Source organism: Rhinopithecus bieti, unplaced genomic scaffold, assembly GCF_001698545.2.
Source record: "Rhinopithecus bieti isolate Rb0 unplaced genomic scaffold, ASM169854v2 scaffold_18418, whole genome shotgun sequence".
Taxonomy (NCBI): domain Eukaryota; kingdom Metazoa; phylum Chordata; class Mammalia; order Primates; family Cercopithecidae; genus Rhinopithecus; species Rhinopithecus bieti.
In genome coordinates this window covers 1,763,409-1,782,398 of record NW_016809431.1, presented here as the reverse complement: position 1 = coordinate 1,782,398, position 18,990 = coordinate 1,763,409, and the positions used below count along the sequence as shown (strand labels likewise).

The following is an 18,990-nucleotide window of genomic DNA, read 5'->3' as shown; positions in this document are numbered from 1 at the left end:
GCCAGGCACCATGGCTCTGGCCTGTAATCCCGGCACACTGGGAGGCCAAGGTGGGCAGATTGCTTAAGCTCAGGAGTTTGAGACCAGCCTAGGGAATATGGTGAAACTCTGTCTCTACAAAAAATACAAAAATTCACCAGCCATGAGGGCATGCGCCTGTAGTCCCAGCGACTTGGGAAGCTGAGGAGGGAGGATGGCTTGAGCCTGGGAGGTGGAGGTTGCAGTGAGCCGATATCGCGCCACTGCCCTCCAGCCTGGGAGACAGAGCCAGACCGTCTCAAAAAAATAGAAAAAAAATAAATAAAAGAATATTCTTTAATTAACAAATCTTACCATGTCCAATTCACAGTATGAAAAGCATCTGAAGAAGAAATACCTGTACTTTTGGTAGTTTTCTAAAGATATTGCAAAGATGAATGATCATTTCTATAACCAGGTGGCAAATACTTCCTAGCTTCAGAGAAAGAGCCAAGCTACATACAATTACTGAATTTCTAAACTGGATTGTCTCCTCCCTTTCTAACCCACATGGCGCTCAAAGTAAATGCTTACTGCAGCACTTCACGATTTGGATGTTTGGATTAGGGATGCTTAACCACTAAGTATTTCTTTCCTTTTCCTTATTTGTTTTTTTTTTTTTTTTGAGACGGAGTCTCACTCTGTCACCCAGGCTGGAGTGCAGTGGCGCGATCTCGGCTCACTGCAAGCTCCAACTCCTGGGTTCAGGCCATTCTCCTGCCTCAGCCTCCTGAGTAGCTAGGACTACAGGCGCTGCCACCACACCCGGCTAGTTTTTTTTGTATTTTAGTAGAGACGGGGTTTCACCGTGTTAGCCAGGATGGTCTCAATCTCCTGACTTCGTGATCCACCCGTCTCGGCCTCCCAAAGTGCTGGGATTACAGGCGTGAGCCACCGTGCCCGGCCTCTTTCCTTTTTCTATACGACAAGAATATTTATGAAATTATGTTTAACAACAAACTGTTCAGGAGTATGGACTTCATATGACTTTAGAAAAAAGTGGTTCTTTAAAAACTGCAATAGTAACACAGATTCAGGATGACTCTCCACAAATTAGAATAGAAGGTAAATCCCTTAACTCAATAAAGGGCACGTATCAAAAACCCTGAGTAAACAACACACTTAACTGTGAAATTTTAGAAGAATTTCCTTTAAAGTCAAGACAAGAAAAAGAAGACCACTATTATTGTTTCCATTCAAAGATATATTAGAGTTCTTAATACAACAAAAGAAAAAACACTGTAAGGATTGGAAAGGATAAACAATGTCATCATTTGCAAACAATATGGCAATGTATAGAACCTTAAACCGGCGATGATAAAATAAAATATTTCAGCGATGATATAATAAAATATTTCAGGAAGATTGCTGGATACATTTTACTTAAATGTAATTTAGTAATATAATTAAAGAAATTCCCACTTACAATAGCAACAAAAACAGTAACATATCTAGGAATAATTTTTTAAAATGATGTGTAAGACCCCTGTGGAGAATTTGACAAAACCTTATTGAAGGATATAAAATAAAGCCTAAATGAATAAAGAGATATAAAATTAATAACAATACCTAATAATTTGTTTACTATGTGCCAGGTTCTCAGTGTTTTTACATATATCAACTCATTTAATCCTCACATTTTACAGTTTATCAGTATGTGTATTGTACTGACAAGAAAACTGAGACAGAGAATTTACCTAGGATCACAGTCTTGCTAAGTGACAGGTTTGGGATGTGAATACAGAAGGTTTGGTTCCTGAGTCCATCCTTTCAACCAAGACTAAATAGTATGAAGGTCTGACTTCTTCTTAATCTATAAATTTAATGTAATTCTAATCAAAAGCCCATGAAGTTTTTATTTGAATTAGAAGCTGACATTAAAGTTAAAATGGCAGAGTAATAAGGCAGAATACTACATTTTTAAAAACAAAGAAGGATTCACCCAACTGGGTATCAAGATTTATAAAACTGCAGCAAATAAAAAATATGGTATCAGTGCAGGCATTGAGAAGCTAAAGTGGACTAACAGAAGAGAGTCCAAAAATATCCAGCATATATAAACTTGATATACGATGAGAGATGACATCACTCATCGATGAAGAACTAGTGCGGTATCCAATACACGATAATGAGAAATTCAGTTAACAACATAAATATATGTATACATGTGTGTATGACTATACATAAGTATATATACACACATGTATAAATCAAGTGTATGTAAATAAATATGTATTAATATATAATACACATACACACATATATAATATACATATAAGTTAGACTCCTGCCTCCACAACATACATAATAGCAAACTCAAGATGAATTAAGGAGCAAATACAAGATTACCTTTATGACTTCAGTATAGGAAAAGATGTATAAATAGGTCACAGAAAGCACAAATCTGGCAATATAATTAATTGAACTTTATCATAAAAGCTTATTTTTGTTATCATGAGGCCAATATAGATAACAGAATTGGTGGCGAGGAATTGAGATATATATTATCTACAAAGGATTGGTATCAAGGGGATATTAAAACATCTCTCAAACACATGAAAACAAGACATTTAACAATAGGGAATGATCAAGGGATATGAAGAAGTAACTTAGAAAGAAAACCCCAAAATCTAATAAATATATTCAAGATTCAACTTCAGTAGCTCAGGAAAATATGAAGGTTAAGATGACAAAATGTTTCACTGCCCACTGATTGTTAATTACAAATTCTGACTCACAAGTGATGGAGAAGACATACAGAAACAAGAATTCTCACATACTACTAGTAGAAATGTAAACTAAAAAGATCACTTTAAGAGCAATTTGGTAAACACTAATTCAAAACACTCATACCTTATGACCAGCAATTATGCTTTTAGATATATATCCTAGGGCAATGGTTAGCAAACTAGGGCCTGCTAGCCATCTGTTTTTGTAAATTTTTACTGACACACAGCCATGCCCATTTGTTCATAAATTATCTATGGCTGCTTTCTTGTTAAAAGGCAGGGTTGAGGCTGGGAGTGGTGGCTCATGCCTGTAATCTCAACATTTTGGGAGGCTGAGGCAGGTGGATCACCTGAGGTCAGGAGTTTGAGGCCTGGGCAACATGGTGAAACCCCGTCTCTACTAAAAATACAAAAATTAGCCAGGCATGGGGGCGCACACCTGAAATTCCAGCTACCGGGAGCCTGAGGCACAAGAATCGTTTGAAACTTAGAGGCGGAGGTTGCAGTGAGACAAAATTGCACAACTGTACTCCAGCCTAGGCGACAGCGTGAGACTGTCTCAAAAAAAAAAAAAAAAAAGGCAGGGTTGAGTAGTTGCAAAAGAGACCATATGGTCCACAAAACCTACATATTTAATATGTGGCCTTCTAAGAAAAAGATTGCTGACTCCTCACCTAGAGAAACTCTTCCATGTTTGTTTATAAGACAAGACAAAGTATGTTTATCAGAGCTGTTTTTAACTGAAAAATTAGAATCATCTTAAGTTTTCCTCAACTAGGGAGGAGATAAACTGTATTAAACAGTATCAACAATTATGGCAATACAGAGGTGTACTTACACCTTCACCCCACCAATTCCCACATCCCAGTAGTAAGTTCTATTAACAAACTGATGTGCACTTTTCCAACCTTTGCTTACATGCCTATGGAATAGTAAGTACGACCATACTAGGTAGCCAAAAACGCACTGAACAAGTAAGAGTAAATAAATAGCCATGCAGCTAAGAGGTACCTGGAGACTAACAATCTCACATAGGTAGGCAAAAGTGGATTTTGAGTTTTCCTAAATTATTTACTAGTCATTTGTATGTGTTTTACTGGTCATATGCCATCTTTTTAATTAATTACCTTATTACATCCTCTGTCCATTAAAAAACATGGGTTAGGCAGGTGCAATGTACATGCCTAAAGTCCCAACTATGTGGAAGGCTGAGGAAGGAGGGTTGCTTGAGCCATTTGAGGCTGTAGTGTATTATGATTTCTCCTGTGAATGGTCACTGCACTCCAGCCTGGGCAACTAGCAAGACCCCTTTCTGAATAAAACAAAACACAGGGTTGTCTTTTCTTACTAATTTGTAGGCATTCTTATATTTTAGGGATATTAACATTTTCCCCTTTATGTGTTATAAATATTTTCTCTTATCTTTTGTGCAATGAATGATTTAAAATGTTACAAGATAAATCCCAACTGTCCTCTTTATTGCTTTTGAGTTTCCATTCATATTTAAGATCTCTTGTCTGTATTTTATTCTATTAATTTTAGATTTATTTTTCACATTTGAATAGTTAATCAACCTGTAACTTTTCTTAAGATATAAGGGTTTAATTTCTCATCTTTTGAGTAGGTCATTAGTTGTACCTATATAATTTATTGAGTAATTTACCATTTTCTCCAAAATTTATAATGTAACTTGTCATATAAAGGTCCTAAATATTCTTGTACCTCTTTCTAGTCTCTACTCTATCATTTGCCTAAATTTATTCCTATTATCATAGGAATAAATTTCTATTTATTCCTATTAGAAATTTCTATGCTATTATCATACTGTGATTATTCCAACATCTTCACAGTAAATTTTAACAAATGTTAAGGTAAATCTTCAATTACGCATTCTTTCATAAATGTTTTTGGAAATTCTTGCATTATAAACTTTAGACTCATTTTCTAGCTTCCAAAAAATTTAGTGTCCTTCAACAGTTTTATGTTTTCTTTATGCAGGCTTTTCTAGTTACTTTAAAGTTTCCTGTTATTATGAACAGGTCCTCCTAACCCCATTTCCACTTTTAACTGGTAGTTATTTTTTGTATGTATCTTAACTCCAGATACCTTACTAAATTCTCTTACTAGTTTAAATACTTTTTAGTTCATTTTGTATAGCTTTTCTAGACAAATCACCACATCATTTACAAATAAGTATTTAATCTCTTCCTTTCTAGTTCAAAAATAGTGTAAGATTCATAACACTTATTTTGTTTTTTTCTACTTGCATCAGTCAAGGCTGTCAAACAAAGTTAAATAATAGTGATGACAGCAAGCTCCTCAAACATATTAATGATAGCAATGATGATTACCTCATTACTTCTCTGTTTTATTTTTCAAGACAGGGTCTTGATCTGTCACCCAGGTTGGAGTGCAGTGGTGTGATCATAGCTTACTGCAACCTCTAATTCCTAAGCTCAAGCAATCCTATCACCTCAGCATTCCTTAAGGCAGCTGGGATTACGGTTGTGTGCCAACACAACTGCTAACTTGCGATCCCCTTGCCTTGGCCTCCCAGACTACTGGGATTACAGGCCTGAGCTATTTCACCCAGCCACTATTTTCTTAATATAAGGTTTACTTCTGGTTTTTGGTAATACTTATATGTTTAAAAACTTTCATTCTATTATTTTATTTGGAATTCTTATTTACTCCTTCCCCTTGCAAATGAGACCCCATATTTTTTCTCATAGCTTCAGACTCTCCTGAGATCTCCTCTTCCAGGGCCGTTCTTGTTTCACTTGTTGAATCACGCAAGCAGAGAGTTAGGAGGGAAAGGAGTGCTTTGGCTACCATATTCCCACTATTCTCAGTATCTTATTTTATAATAGCTTGCATACTTTAATCATTTAATAATTTAAAATATGTATTTATATTCTGCCCTAAAGTAAATATTTCTGTACACAACATATTCCTAGAAGTCCTATAGAAACACAGGGTCATAGAGCATAGGCATTTTAATTTTGGCAAATAATGCCTAACTGTCCTCCAAAAATGTATCAATTTATTCTTAAAACAGGGTAGACAATGTAATCCCAGCCTGTAATCCCAGCACTTTGGGAGGTCAAGGCAGGCAAGAACTCTTGAGGCCAAGAGTTCAAGACCAGCCTGACCCATATGGTGAAATCCTGTTTATACTAAAAATACAAAAACTAGCTGGGCGTGGTGGCACCACAACTATAGTCCCAGCTACTCAGAAGGCTGAGGCACCAGAATCGCTTGAAGCCAGGAGGTGGAGGTTGCAGTAAGGTGAAATCACATCACTGCACTCCAGCCTGTATGACAGAGCAAGACTGTGTCTCAAACAACAACAACAACAACAACAACAACAACAAACCCAAAAAACCAAAGATTTAAAACAAAAAGGTAGATGATGTTTCTTACTTTCACACCCTTGCTAATACTGCATGTCATCAAATTATAAAGTTTCGGACAGCCTGATAGGCAAAAAAAAATATAGTATCTTATTTTACGTTACATTTCCCTGATGTCTAATGATGTTTAAGCATCTTTTCACAATTGTTTATTAGACACTTGAACTTATTTTTGTGATAGAACTATTCACATCTTTTGACTATTCTGCTATTTGGTTATCTGTTTTCTTTCTTTTCTTTCCTTTCTTTCTTTTTTTTTTTTTTTTGAGTGCAGTGGTGAGACTGTAGCTCACTGCAGCCTTGAACTCCTGAGCTCAAGGGATCCTCCTCCCTCAGCCTCCCAAATAACTAGGTCTATGGATGTGCACCATCATACTCAAGCTTTTTTTTTTTTTTTTTTTGGAGAGGCAGGGTCTTGTTATGTTGCTCATGCTGGTCTCGAACTCCTGGGTTCAGGTGATCCTTTTGCCTCAGCCTCTCAAAGTGCTAGAATTACAGGTGTGAGCCACCATGCCTGGCACAGCTGACCATTTTTAATTGATTTGTAGGTGATCCTCATAGAGTAGGGATATTAAATCTCATATATTCTACCAACATTTCCATTACTTGCCTTTTTATCTTGTTTACAATTTCTTTAACCTTAACCTTCATATAACTATTTCCAGAATAAATGAATGTGTATGTTTCTCAAAATACAGAATAAAATTTCTTTAGAATATTAACTACCAAAATGAAGAATACTGCATTCCAGAATAAAAAAAGAATGACTATTTTAGGACTTATGTGAACAAAATGGCCAAGAAAGAACTCAAGTTAACCTCTCTTCAGGGATATAAACTGTCTGGAATACACCTGGTTATATTTAAATAGCACAAGAATTTTTACAACTACCACCTCATCTTGTTCTTAGGGATCTCTCTCTCTCTTAAAAAAAAAAAGCTCACATTAACGGATACAGAAAAACTAACTTATGTCTACAATATCCCATATATTCATGTTCTAAAAATGCAAATTCATATAAACCTAAGTAACATTTCTGTTTTTTGAAACAAACAAACCTAACATTTTAAAATAATTCCATGAAAATCTCAAATTTAAATCTAAATATAAAATGGAATATATTTTTAGAAATTATTTATATATTCTTGGTTTTAGTTATTTGCCAGTTATATGGTAATAAATATCTTCTCTCAATTTGTACCTTATCTTTTCACTTTCTTTAAGGTACCTGTTGAAGATAAATTATTAATTTTAATACAGTAAAATTATTGGTCTTTTATCATTAGTGTTTTAAGTCTTTCTTAAGAAATACTTTCCTACTCTAATATCAGAAACATATTTATGTATGTTTTCTACTGAAAGGTTTAAAGTTTTATTTTTGACATTTAACTCACGAATCTTTCTGACTGGGATAGGGGCAAGAGGGAAGGTAAAAAAAGCAATATATTATATGCATGTCTTATAACTAACATGTACACATACATGCACACACACACTAGTTAAGCCTCCAACCTCATTAGGAAACTAACATGTATGGACTATGGAATGTAGCATGGTACTGGTGTTTTAGTAGCACCTTAGCCTACCACCATACTCCAAAACCAATAGAATATACATTATGTTTAGGCTATGGTTTATGGTTTGGCTCTGTGTTTCCATCCAAATCTCATCTTGTAGTACCCATGTGTTGTGGGAGGGACCCAGTGGGAGATAATTAAATTATGGGGGTGGGTCTTTCCTGTGCTGTTCTGGTGATAGTATAATTCTCATGAGATCTGATGGTTTTAAAAATGGGAGTTTCCCTGTCAGTCTCTCTCTCTTTACCTGCCACCATCCATGTAAGACACGACTTGTTCCTCTTTGCCTTCCACCACGATTGAGAGGATTCCCCAGCCACGTGGAACTGTTAAGTCCCTTAAACCTCTTTCTTTTATAAACTGCCCCGTCTCGGGTATGTATTTATCAGCAACCTGAAAATAAACTAATACACTGGGCATGATGACTCTAAATCCCAGCACTTTGGGAGGCCGAGGCAGGTGGATCACTTGAGGTCAGGCGTTGAAGACCAGCCTGGCAAACATGGTGAAAACGCATCTCCACTAAAAATACAAAAATTAGCTAGGCATGGTGGCGCAGGCCTATAATCCCCGCTACTCAGGTGGCTGAGGCAGGAGGCTTGCTTGAGCTCGGGAAGTGGAAGTTACAGGTGAGATCATGCCATTGCACTTCAGCCTGGGCAACAGGGTGAGACTCCTTCTCAAAAAAAAAAAAAAAAAAAAGAAGAATATTCATTATGGTTAGGAAGTGTTACATAAAAAATGAAGACTATACTTCAAGGAATGTAAAACATCCTACAGTAGCCATTTTAAAACTATCTATTTTATAGAATAAAAAATGTACATGTATCACTACCATGTAAATGTTGGTCTCTCCTTTTATTTGCTATTAATATTTACTTAAAGAAAATCTTTAAATGTTTTCCCCCAATTTGTCCCGAAAGTTAAAAAAGCAAACAACAACCCATGCTAGTTTTGAAACAGATAAGGCGATTGGCAAGGCCTCTTCAGGGCTTAAAAACATTAGTCATTCATAAACTTGTTTGAATATAAAAAGGCTATATTCAATAATATATAAAATATTAAATAGCAAAGCTAGCTAATACTTTTCTTGACATTGAGGGTAGAAATAGAGGAATGTTCTCCATATAACTTACTCCGTCTCTCCTAAAATTCTCTTTTGTTTCCTTCCTATTATCCTTGAATGAGGGCTTTTTTTTTTTTTTGTTAAGTGCATAATTTGAAGAGCAGTGACATGTTCTGAATGCCTTTATACAGTCTTAGATTATAAGAAGTAAAAATCTCAAAGGAGAATGAAGCTAGTTATTAGCTACCAGAAGACCACCATCTAACTCTGTCTCTCCCTTACAATTCCAAGACAGAACAGAACAGTATCAGGGGAAATGAATATGGTAAAGAAACAATTATGTGAATATTGATTATGTTGCTCAGCAGTCATAAATCTTATTTGAAATAAAGCCAAAATAAAGACAGCCTTATAAATGTCTTTAATAATAAAACTTAACCAATATTAACAGAGCTGTAATTCATTTTATTCCTAATAGCTCTTTGCTGTTTTATCACTTAGAAACAAGTAACTTACCTGTGCTCGTTTTTCCATATCCTGGCAGGTACCCAGTTGTTCTTCCATTGCAACTCTGATTTGCCTCGCTTCATATTCCAATTGTCTTCTGGTCATATCTGTTTGTAAGGAAAACTAAAACCACAAATAATACAAAAGTATCAATATCTTGTATTTATGCTAATCAGTAAAAGTAAAAAAACATATAAATACCAATAAAGAAAATGAATAAGCAAATATGTCAGTCATGGTGCATGAGAAAATTATTTTTTACTCCAAGGAGTGTTTAAATTTGATTATAGGTGTCAGACTCAATCCGGATCCCTGATATGATGTGGAATTCAAACACTTATTTGCCAAAGTCACAAGTGGCTTTAATTAGATTGGCCTATTTCACTTAAAATATATAATTGGTCCAGTTAGAGTGAGGCTAACTTCAGTTCCCTTATGACTCTTCTCTACTGAAGAGGCACTACTTTTAATTATTAAATACTAGCATATTAATGTGGACAACATAGAAATTTCAAGAAACAAGTCCATTATTCTTAAGCTTATACTTCAACTTAAGGTAAGGATTACTATATACATACAGACTAAATAGAGAGAACTTTTCCATTAATCAAACGAAGAATATGGGATAAGAAAAGCCTACATGTAATAAAATAATCATAAATAGAGTGGACAAAGTCAACACAGACTTTGGTAAAATTCAAAAGTAAAGCAAAGTTCAAACAAATAAAAGAGGTACTTCTTCAGAATGGGTGATAACTCATTCAAAAATTTATTAACCCTCTAATTAAAATTCCAAGGACTGTGATAACTGCCAAGCATGCAACAGGATTTTAAAAGGACAAGGTAATGAAACCTGTGTTTCATTCACAAGTTTCATTATAAACCCATGCCCAAAAGGTTAAAAAATCTGCTTAAATAAAATGATAGGTAACAGACTTATAATGGGCCATGAAGGGAATGAGAAAATGCTATAGATTTTCTGTGTGCCCAAAGAAAACTGTGTATGACATATATCTGACTCAGAATAGCATTCTGGTCTAAGAACTCCAAATTGTGTCGTCAGTTGTAGTTAGATTAGTTCTCACCCTTTTCCCTTTGCAACATACAGATGACATTCATATGCAGAATGTATTCCCTTAGGCATACCCAAATTATGGGTTGCAACAGAGATGAAATAGTCTGCATGTTATTTCTTATTCCTACTGAGCCAGTTGTAACTCCACTTATTAGTCCTCCATTTCCCAAACCCTCTCTGCAAAAAAAAAAAAATTGAACATGACACAGTATGTTGCAATAATGTGGTTTAGATCTGATGTTTTCAGTAATGTTTAGTATTTTGATAAGTAGGTATTTCCACATAAAGTGTTCATTAACTTGGCTTCCCAACATAAATGCAAAATTTGTGAAATTAAAAAATAGTTATAAAATACAAGCAGAGTTTAAATTTGCTAATGTTGCCAATGGTCCCCGATAATGTCTTATATATCATATTAAATAAATGTGATCACTTAATAAATTAGTAGAGAATAATTAACTTGACAACTGATCTTTGTTTCAGATAGTAACCAAATACTCTTGAATCGTTATGTACATTTAAGCTCTTTTCTGAAACTGACCTCAGGTAGACAGCTGGATTCTGGATTTTGTGTATTCTCTAACGACCAAAGTTAATGGTAAGCAAAACTACACTTTGGTATTTTTCTTTATAAAAGTTATAGTCTCAACAAATCCCCCCAAATTCCTAATCCTCACATGCTAACAATTCTCCAATAAATGTTCTCTCACTACCTGTGCTCCTTAATTCCCGGGAGCACTGTTAAGTGTTAACATGTTAAGGGCCCTGTCAGAAAAAGGGATTCTTTCTCTCTCTCAAAACCTTGAATGATTATTCTAGGAGAGTGAGCACGTAAGCTTCCAGTTCCACCTCCTGTCAGCCAATGTCCACTCAGGAAACCTGGTTAGCTACATGTTTCAAAAAGGTTTTCTCTCTTTCAACTTTTACCTTTTTGTCTATTTTGGTCTCTCAAAGTAGTAGTAGAAAATGAAAAACTTAAGCTAAAAGAGTAAGTTTTATTTTAATTAGCCTATTTTCTTTTAAAAAATTACATGTGGCCAGGCACGGTGGCTCACACCTGTAATCCCAACACTTTGGGAGGCCAAGGCGAGTGGATCACGAGGTCAGGAGATAGAGACCATCCCGGCTAACATGGCAAAACCCCATCTCTACTAAAAGTACAAAAAATTAGCTGGAAATGGTGGCATGCGCCTATAGTCCCAGATACTTGGGAGGCTGAGGCAGGAGAATCACTTGAACCCAGGAGTCGGAGGTTGCAGTGAGCTGAGATTGAGCCATTGCATTCCAGCCTGGGCAACAGAGGGAGACTCCATCTCAAAAAAAAAAAAAAAAAGTTACATGAAATATTTATGGATAATAGTTAAAACATGTAGTCTTGTTCGGGATTATATATACTTTTTTCTTTTCTTTTTTTTTAAATATAGAATACTTCATGAATTTCCATGTGATCCTTGAGCAAGGGCCATGCTAATCTCCTCTGCATCATTCCAGTTTTAGGATATGTGCTGCTGATGCGGCCACTATAAATGTATTTGAGAAATATTCTTATATGTGCCATCCCATGAATAAAATCATTGACATGGAGAGGGAGAGGCTGACGGGATTAGAATTTTTTTTTTTTTACAGAACGCTGCAGACCTATAACCTGGAGCAGCTTGGAGGTGGTGAATATCAGCTCCTCAAGTCTGCAATAAAAAATGGTCTCCGATAAAACTACATTGCAAAAAACAGGAAACAAACAGAATGGAAAGAGTAAAAAAGAGAAAGAGGCAGAGCCGGAAGAATCTGTGGTGGAAAATGTACTAGACTGACGTGTAGTGAAAGGGAAAGTGGAATACTTCTTGAAGTAGAAGGGATTTACAGATGCCGACAACACTTGGGAACCTAAAGAAAATTTAGATTGTTCAGGGTTAATTGATGCATTTCTAATTTTCAAAAAACTAGTCAAGAAAAAGATGGCACAAACAGAAAATCTTTATCTGACAGTGAATCTGATGACAGTAAATCAAAGAAGAAAAGGGATGCTGCTGACAAACCAAAAGGCTTTGCCAGATGTCTTGATCCTGAAAGAGTAATTGGTGCTACAGACAGCAGTGGAGAATTGCTGTTTCTCATGAAATGGAAGGATTCAGATTACACAGAGTTGCTGCTGGCAGAAGAGGAAAATATGAAGGGTCCTCAAATTGTAATTGCTTTTTATAAAGAGAAATTAACTTGGCATTCTTGTCCAGAAGATGAAGCACAGTAATTGTTTGCACTGTTTTATACAGGTCTTGGTTTTTGATTTACTAGTGTGAAGAAATAACTATATTTTAATGAAAATCAAGTTTGGTATGTTCGTTTTGAAAGTAGTATTGGGAGAGTTGTTGTGGATTTTCTTTTGCATTAATAGCACTGGTTACTTTGAACAAATAAATAAAAGCTTTCTGTAGTTGCTTCCTTCAAAGAAAAAAAAAAAAAAAAAAACATTAGATACCATGGTATATTATATCCACTGCATGAGAGAACAGCTTTTCTAAATATATTAGGGGCAATTTCCATAGCCATTACTCAATCAGAACTTCTGTTCTCATATGCCTAAGGACCATTCTGGGTTGCTTATTTGGTTTTTTTTTTGTGTGTGTGTGTGTATAAAGAAAATGCACACGTAAATGTTTTCTTTTATTGTTTTAAACATATACGAAAACAAAATCACAGGTAATCCAATGTTTCTGAAATGTCATCATTCTGAGCAATCTAAGGAAAATAAATCACTTCAAGTTAAGTTGAAAAATCTCCTGAACTCATACATTTCAAGTTAAATGAATGATTTTAATTAATTGGACAATTTAAATTGGATAATTTAAAAGCAGCCATATCAGAATTCATATCTATAAATGCAATGGTTTGCATAATTTCTAAAACTAAAAATTTTACCATTGCCAACAACATCCAGATGAGGAAACCAGACAAATCCTAGTGTATTTTAATCAGCTAACCAAGACAGTTAAATGGACACTTAAAAGATTCCTCTGGTGAGTCATTTCTTTTTTTTTGTTTTGAGATGGAATCTCGCTCTGTCGCCCAGGCTGGAGTGCAGTGGTGTGATTTTGGATCACTGCAACCTCTGCCTCCCAGGTTCAAGTGATTTTCCTGCCTCAGCCTCCCAAGTAGCTGAGACTACAGGCATGCATCACCACGTCTGGCTAATTTTTGTATTTACGTTAGTAGAGACAGAGTTTCACAATGCTGACCAGGCTGGTCTCGAGCTCCTGGCCTTAAGTGATCCACCTTCCTCAGCCTCCCAAAATGCTGGAGTTACAGGCGTGAGCCTCTGCCATGTTGAGTCATTTCTTAACAAAAAGTTGAAGTCCCTGTGTTACATTGACTAAAAGGTCACGATTCATGGAATGTCTAAGACTTGGCTCGTGGAAACCTAATCAGATGGTTAGGACCTGCCGTCATAATTGGGTGAACAAACTTCTGTAATCTAAACTATTGACCTGCATATATTTTCTTTACTCCAACACATTCATTACATGTAGGTTCGATCGTTTCAGTATATGTTTTACTGGTTCAGCAGAGGACAAGAAAAACAACCCTTTGTAGTAAATCAGAATGTTATTCAACTGCACACTGTTAATTTATTGTGAATACTGGTGGACAGTGGTCAATAGTTTCATATTCCTTAAAAAAATTTTAAAACATAGTTATATTTGAAAACAAACCAACTTTAGTGTTTGCAAAATGCTAATATCTGTGCTATAGCTATTGGCATTTATATCTGGAATATTTTCAGAGATTTTTTATTTGCAAAAACTATATGGCATAATTCCTGTAACATAGTACAAAAAATAGGCAGATGGTGACAAATATTTCTATAGAATATGTTTGACAATTCAATACACAGAATTAAAAAACTAGTTGCCTAGTTGAACCGTGAGGTCCTCTAGAATTCAAACTTTATAGATTTTCTAAATAAGAGCTTTAAATAAAACATTTGTTTGAGCACAATAATTTTATCATCTTTACAAACAAAAATTCATTAACTATTATATATTCAGGCCTAAAGTTGTGTAAAACATATTACAGTTTACAAATAACTATAAATTCAGTTATTCTGAATTTTAATGGATTACTTAATTTAATTAATATATCAAGTTATTAAAGTTTCAAATAAGTTGTACTGCCAAGTTACTTACATTTTCAGTTAAAGGAAGACTATCTATTCTTTTAGTGAGATTCTGAAGTTGAGCATAATACCAGTCTTTTTCCTTTTCTTCTTTGTCAAGATCAGCAAGAAGCAACGACCTATTTTTTTTAAAAAAGGTATGTTTAAACAATGCTAATACAGACTGCACAAAAGCAATACTCACACCAGTTTTTATTGCAAACTTCTCTACCTAAAGTGCTAATAATGAATTACTCAAAAAATTTAAATTGATTTCAATTTTTAAAGGTAGGACTTAGAATATTACAGTCATTACAATTAGAGTATTAAAAAGAACATTTTTTTCTAAATAAACAGGTAATCATCCTTAAAACAATACTTACACTTCACTAAAGGCTTTCTTCATATTTATAGTCTAAGAAAATAATGATAGGTAAAAGGTACAGATATAACAAAACTCAAAATTAGTATAAGAATAAAAAGCATAGTAAAGGAATTAAGAAAAGCAACAATGATGCCAGAAGACAAACCTAGAATATAGGAAGCTACGACCTTGGACACTGATGTGGCTTTCAGTTTCACGGCAGTCAAAATAATAAGAAATATACTGTCATTTTGAAATAAGAGGAAGTCATGAGGGAGAAAAACTTCTTAGTTTGGAATTTTAACACCAAATGATGGTGTTCTCCATAGCAATCTGTATTAAGATACTGTATACCTGAGCACTGTAAACATAAATGCACAGTAAGAGTGTTACAGGGATAAAACTCAAGAGGTAAAAAAGTATATAATCTATCTCTTTTCACGTGGCTCTTTGCCAGAGCTACCACTGTTATAATTTTCTTATGTATATTTCTAGAGCTATTCTATAAAAATGCAAGGATATATGTGCATACTTATATGTACATTTTAAATGTAAATAGTAGCATATTATTATAGTACATGTTGTCCTGCAACTTTTTTTCACTTAAAAATTGATCCTGGCGGCCAGGTGTGGGGCACATGCCTGTAATGTCAATACTTAGGGAAGCTGAGGCAGGTGGATCACTTTAGCTCAGGAGGAGTTCAATACCAGCCTGGGCAACATGATAAAAACCCAAACCCCAAAATCCCATCTCTACAAAAAAATACAAAAACTAGCCAGGTGTGGTGGTGCACACCTGTAGTCCCAGCTACTCAGGAGGCTAAGCTGGGAGAATCACTTGAGCCCAGGAGGCCGAGGCTGCAGTGAGCTGAGATCATACCACTGCATTCCAGCCTGGGCAACAGACTTCTTTCAAAAAAAAAAAAAGTAGATCTTGCAGAACACAAATAAGGCACAGGTTGAGTATCCCTTATTCAAAATGATTGTGACTAGAAGTGTTTTTGGATTTTGGAATATTTCTATTATACTTAACAGTTGGGCATCTCAAATCCAAAATGCTCTAATGAGTATTTCCTTTGAGCATCATGTTACTCAAAAACTTTGGGATTTTGGAGAATTTTCTATTTCCAGATTTGGGATGTTCAATCTAGCTGCATAATATTCCAAGAATTCCCTAGTATTCATAAATCTATGTAGGGATACACTATAACCAACTTTTAGTTGGCAGGTACTTAGGGCGTTTCTAATCTTTTGTTATTATGAACAATGCTGCATTGAATAGTCTTATAGATATACCTCATTTCATACATGTACACGCATTTATATAAAAGAAATTCCTAGAATATATAAATTTTTAACTTACTGCCCTTGTGAGATGTTATACCAACGTATGCTACCATCATACCAATTTAAGTGTTTAATTCAACTTTTTACTTTTTCATATCTAGTTTTTTTTTAAATGGTGTATCACTGGTTTTAATTTGATTTCTCTATGAGTGAGACTAAACATTTTGTTTAAGTTTATAAACCATTTGTATTTCCTTTTCTGTGATTTTTTCTTATTTGTAGGACCTTTTCTACATTAAAAATGATAGTGCTTTGTCAGTTGTTGGGTTGCATATATATTTTCTCAATACTTGTCTTTTTAACATTGTTTATTCAGTTGACGCTTGAACATGGGTGTGAACTGCATGGGTCCACATATACATGAATTTCCTTCCACTTCATTATGATTTTCTTAATAACATTTTTTCTCTAACTTAACATAGTATGTAATACATATAACACACAAAATATTTGTTACTTGACTGTTTATGTTATCAGTAAGGCTTCCGGTCAATAGCAGGCAATCAGTAAAGTTTCTGGGGAGTCAAAAGTTTTATATATATATTTTTGACTGTACGGAGTGGGTGGGTAGGCCAACCCCTGAATTGTTCAAGGGTCAACTGTAACGTTTTGCCATGTAGAAAATTTTGATTTCCATGCAGTCCAATTTGTAGATATTTTCTATTATAGATTCTGGAGTTTGGTCATACAGAGAGATGTTCCCCACTCTGATACTATTACTTTAAAAGTTCTGCTCGATTATTGTTTCTTAGGAAATATGGAATGAATCTTAGTAGTGAGTACAAATGTGAGTATGTGGAAGGCTCTGTTCTTGCTAAAATGTATTTTCCTTTACTGAGAAGCAACTTAAAAAATAAGAAATAAGCTTTTGTTCTTATGTGGCAACTTTAACAGTGACGGACTGATTGGGAAAGAGGGAAGCCCCTGCTTACGATGTTGCATCCCTCAGGGAAGGCAGACTAAAGACAAGCTGCTCTCTCCCTCCGATATCTGACAACAGGAACAGGAGAAAGCACTGCAGAAAGCCTGAACTTCATTCACAGCTGGGTACCACAACTCCCATAAAGATGAGATTTAATTCTATTTTCAGTTTTCCTAGTGAGGACCTGCAGGACCTACCAGGTCCAAGGTGGGAAAAAGAGTAAAAAAAATGGTGATGCTAATATTTCGTCCATTATTTCCTAATAAATGAACTTATGAAATAAGAGTTGGGGCCAGGCATGGTGGGTCACACCTGTAATCCCAGCACTTTGGGAGGCTGAGGCAGGTGGATCACTTGAGGTCAGGAGTTTGAGATCAGCCTGGCCAACATGGTGAAACCCTGTCTCTATTAAAAATACAAAAATAGCTTGGCGTTGTGGCAGACACTCGTAGTCCCAGCTACTCGGGAGGCTGAGGCATGAGAATCTCTTGAACCAGGGAGGCAGAGTGCTGTGAGCCAAGATCGTGCCATTGCACTCCAGCCTAGGTGACAGAGTGAGACTTTGTCTTTAAAAAAAAAAAAAAAAAAAAACAGCTGGGCGTTAAAAGTGCTTAGATTGGCAGACCAATGTCAGTGGCAGTGTTGAAGTAAGGGGGAGGTTAGGGACACTAGCGACAATCTGCTACTATAAAGTTTAAGAATAACCTGTAGTAAAATGCTCTGGGGAAGCCAAGGTTATAGTGTCTTCAGCTAAAATGATAGCAAGTGATTAAATTACAGTAGTAGACCTTGTGACTCACACAACAGCAGTTCATAAGGCTCAGAACTGAAACTAAGGCTAGACTCAGAACAGGTAGGGTCATTAGGGTTTAGTGTACTAAAGGCCTATTTTGTGATTGCCAATGGCCTTCTTTAAAAATGCTTTTTCACATAAATCTCATGTCTTCTTAGTCCTCTACCTTACTGGGGGTCACCTAGAAGAGCACGGCACATTTGTATTAGCATTCAATAAATATTTGTTAAATAAATTAATAGTTGAACATGACAGCAACAATACCTAACATTATTGAATGCTGTATGTACTGGCCATAGTGCTAAGGACTTTAAAAAAATCTAATTTAATCCTCTTGTTATCTTTTGAGGTTGTTATTCTCATGATCACTTCACTAACTAGAAAACTGAGGTTCAAAAAGGTTATAAAGCTACAAGCTGGGTTTAAGTCCTGGCTTGACCAACTTCTAGCATTTATCTTGAGGAGTACAGATAAAGGAAGAAGACATAGAGTTAAACTATGACTTTAGGAAGGTCTAGAAAGAAAGAACAGAAAAAACTAAAGGGGAAAATCATCAAAGAAGTAATAAAACAGAAAAAAGCTAAATAAATAAATTTCCAGATGAAAAGGGTACAGTAAATATTCAGCATGATGAATGAAGAAAATATGCATACCAAAACATTCAAAAGCTCCCAAAGAGGAAAAATTGCCATCTACAAAGGAATAAGATTCAGATTGGTATCAAATTTCTCATTGGTACCTTGATAATGAAGAAAAATGAGTTTGAACCTAAACTTACATGAACTATCAATCAAGTGTGAGAGCAAAATTAAGTATACTATCACACAAGCAAGAAATCAATTTATCTCTCTCCTACATAGTAAGAGTCAAGAACACCCAAATATATTAGACCTAAATGGGAAGCGTAATGACAACAATAGTATGACAGTCTTGTAGCAGGCTCAGGAAGCAAATGGTCCAAATTAGATCAGAAAAATTCATTGGCCCCAATAAAAATTTATTTATGAATACAATGAAACTAGATCCTCA

General features: G+C 35.2%; 1 protein-coding gene and 1 pseudogene across 1 annotated transcript in view; one reads left to right on the top strand and one right to left on the bottom strand.

Moving 5' to 3' along the window:
- Positions 1-18,990, bottom strand: part of APC (APC regulator of Wnt signaling pathway) — a 155,063-nt gene that overhangs the window by 61,919 nt on the left and 74,154 nt on the right. Inside the window, 2 exon segments of the mRNA XM_017889297.1 lie at positions 9,320-9,433; positions 14,567-14,675. Coding sequence (XP_017744786.1) covers positions 9,320-9,433; positions 14,567-14,675 — 223 coding nt within the window.
- Positions 12,083-12,633, top strand: LOC108540306 (chromobox protein homolog 3 pseudogene; annotated as a pseudogene).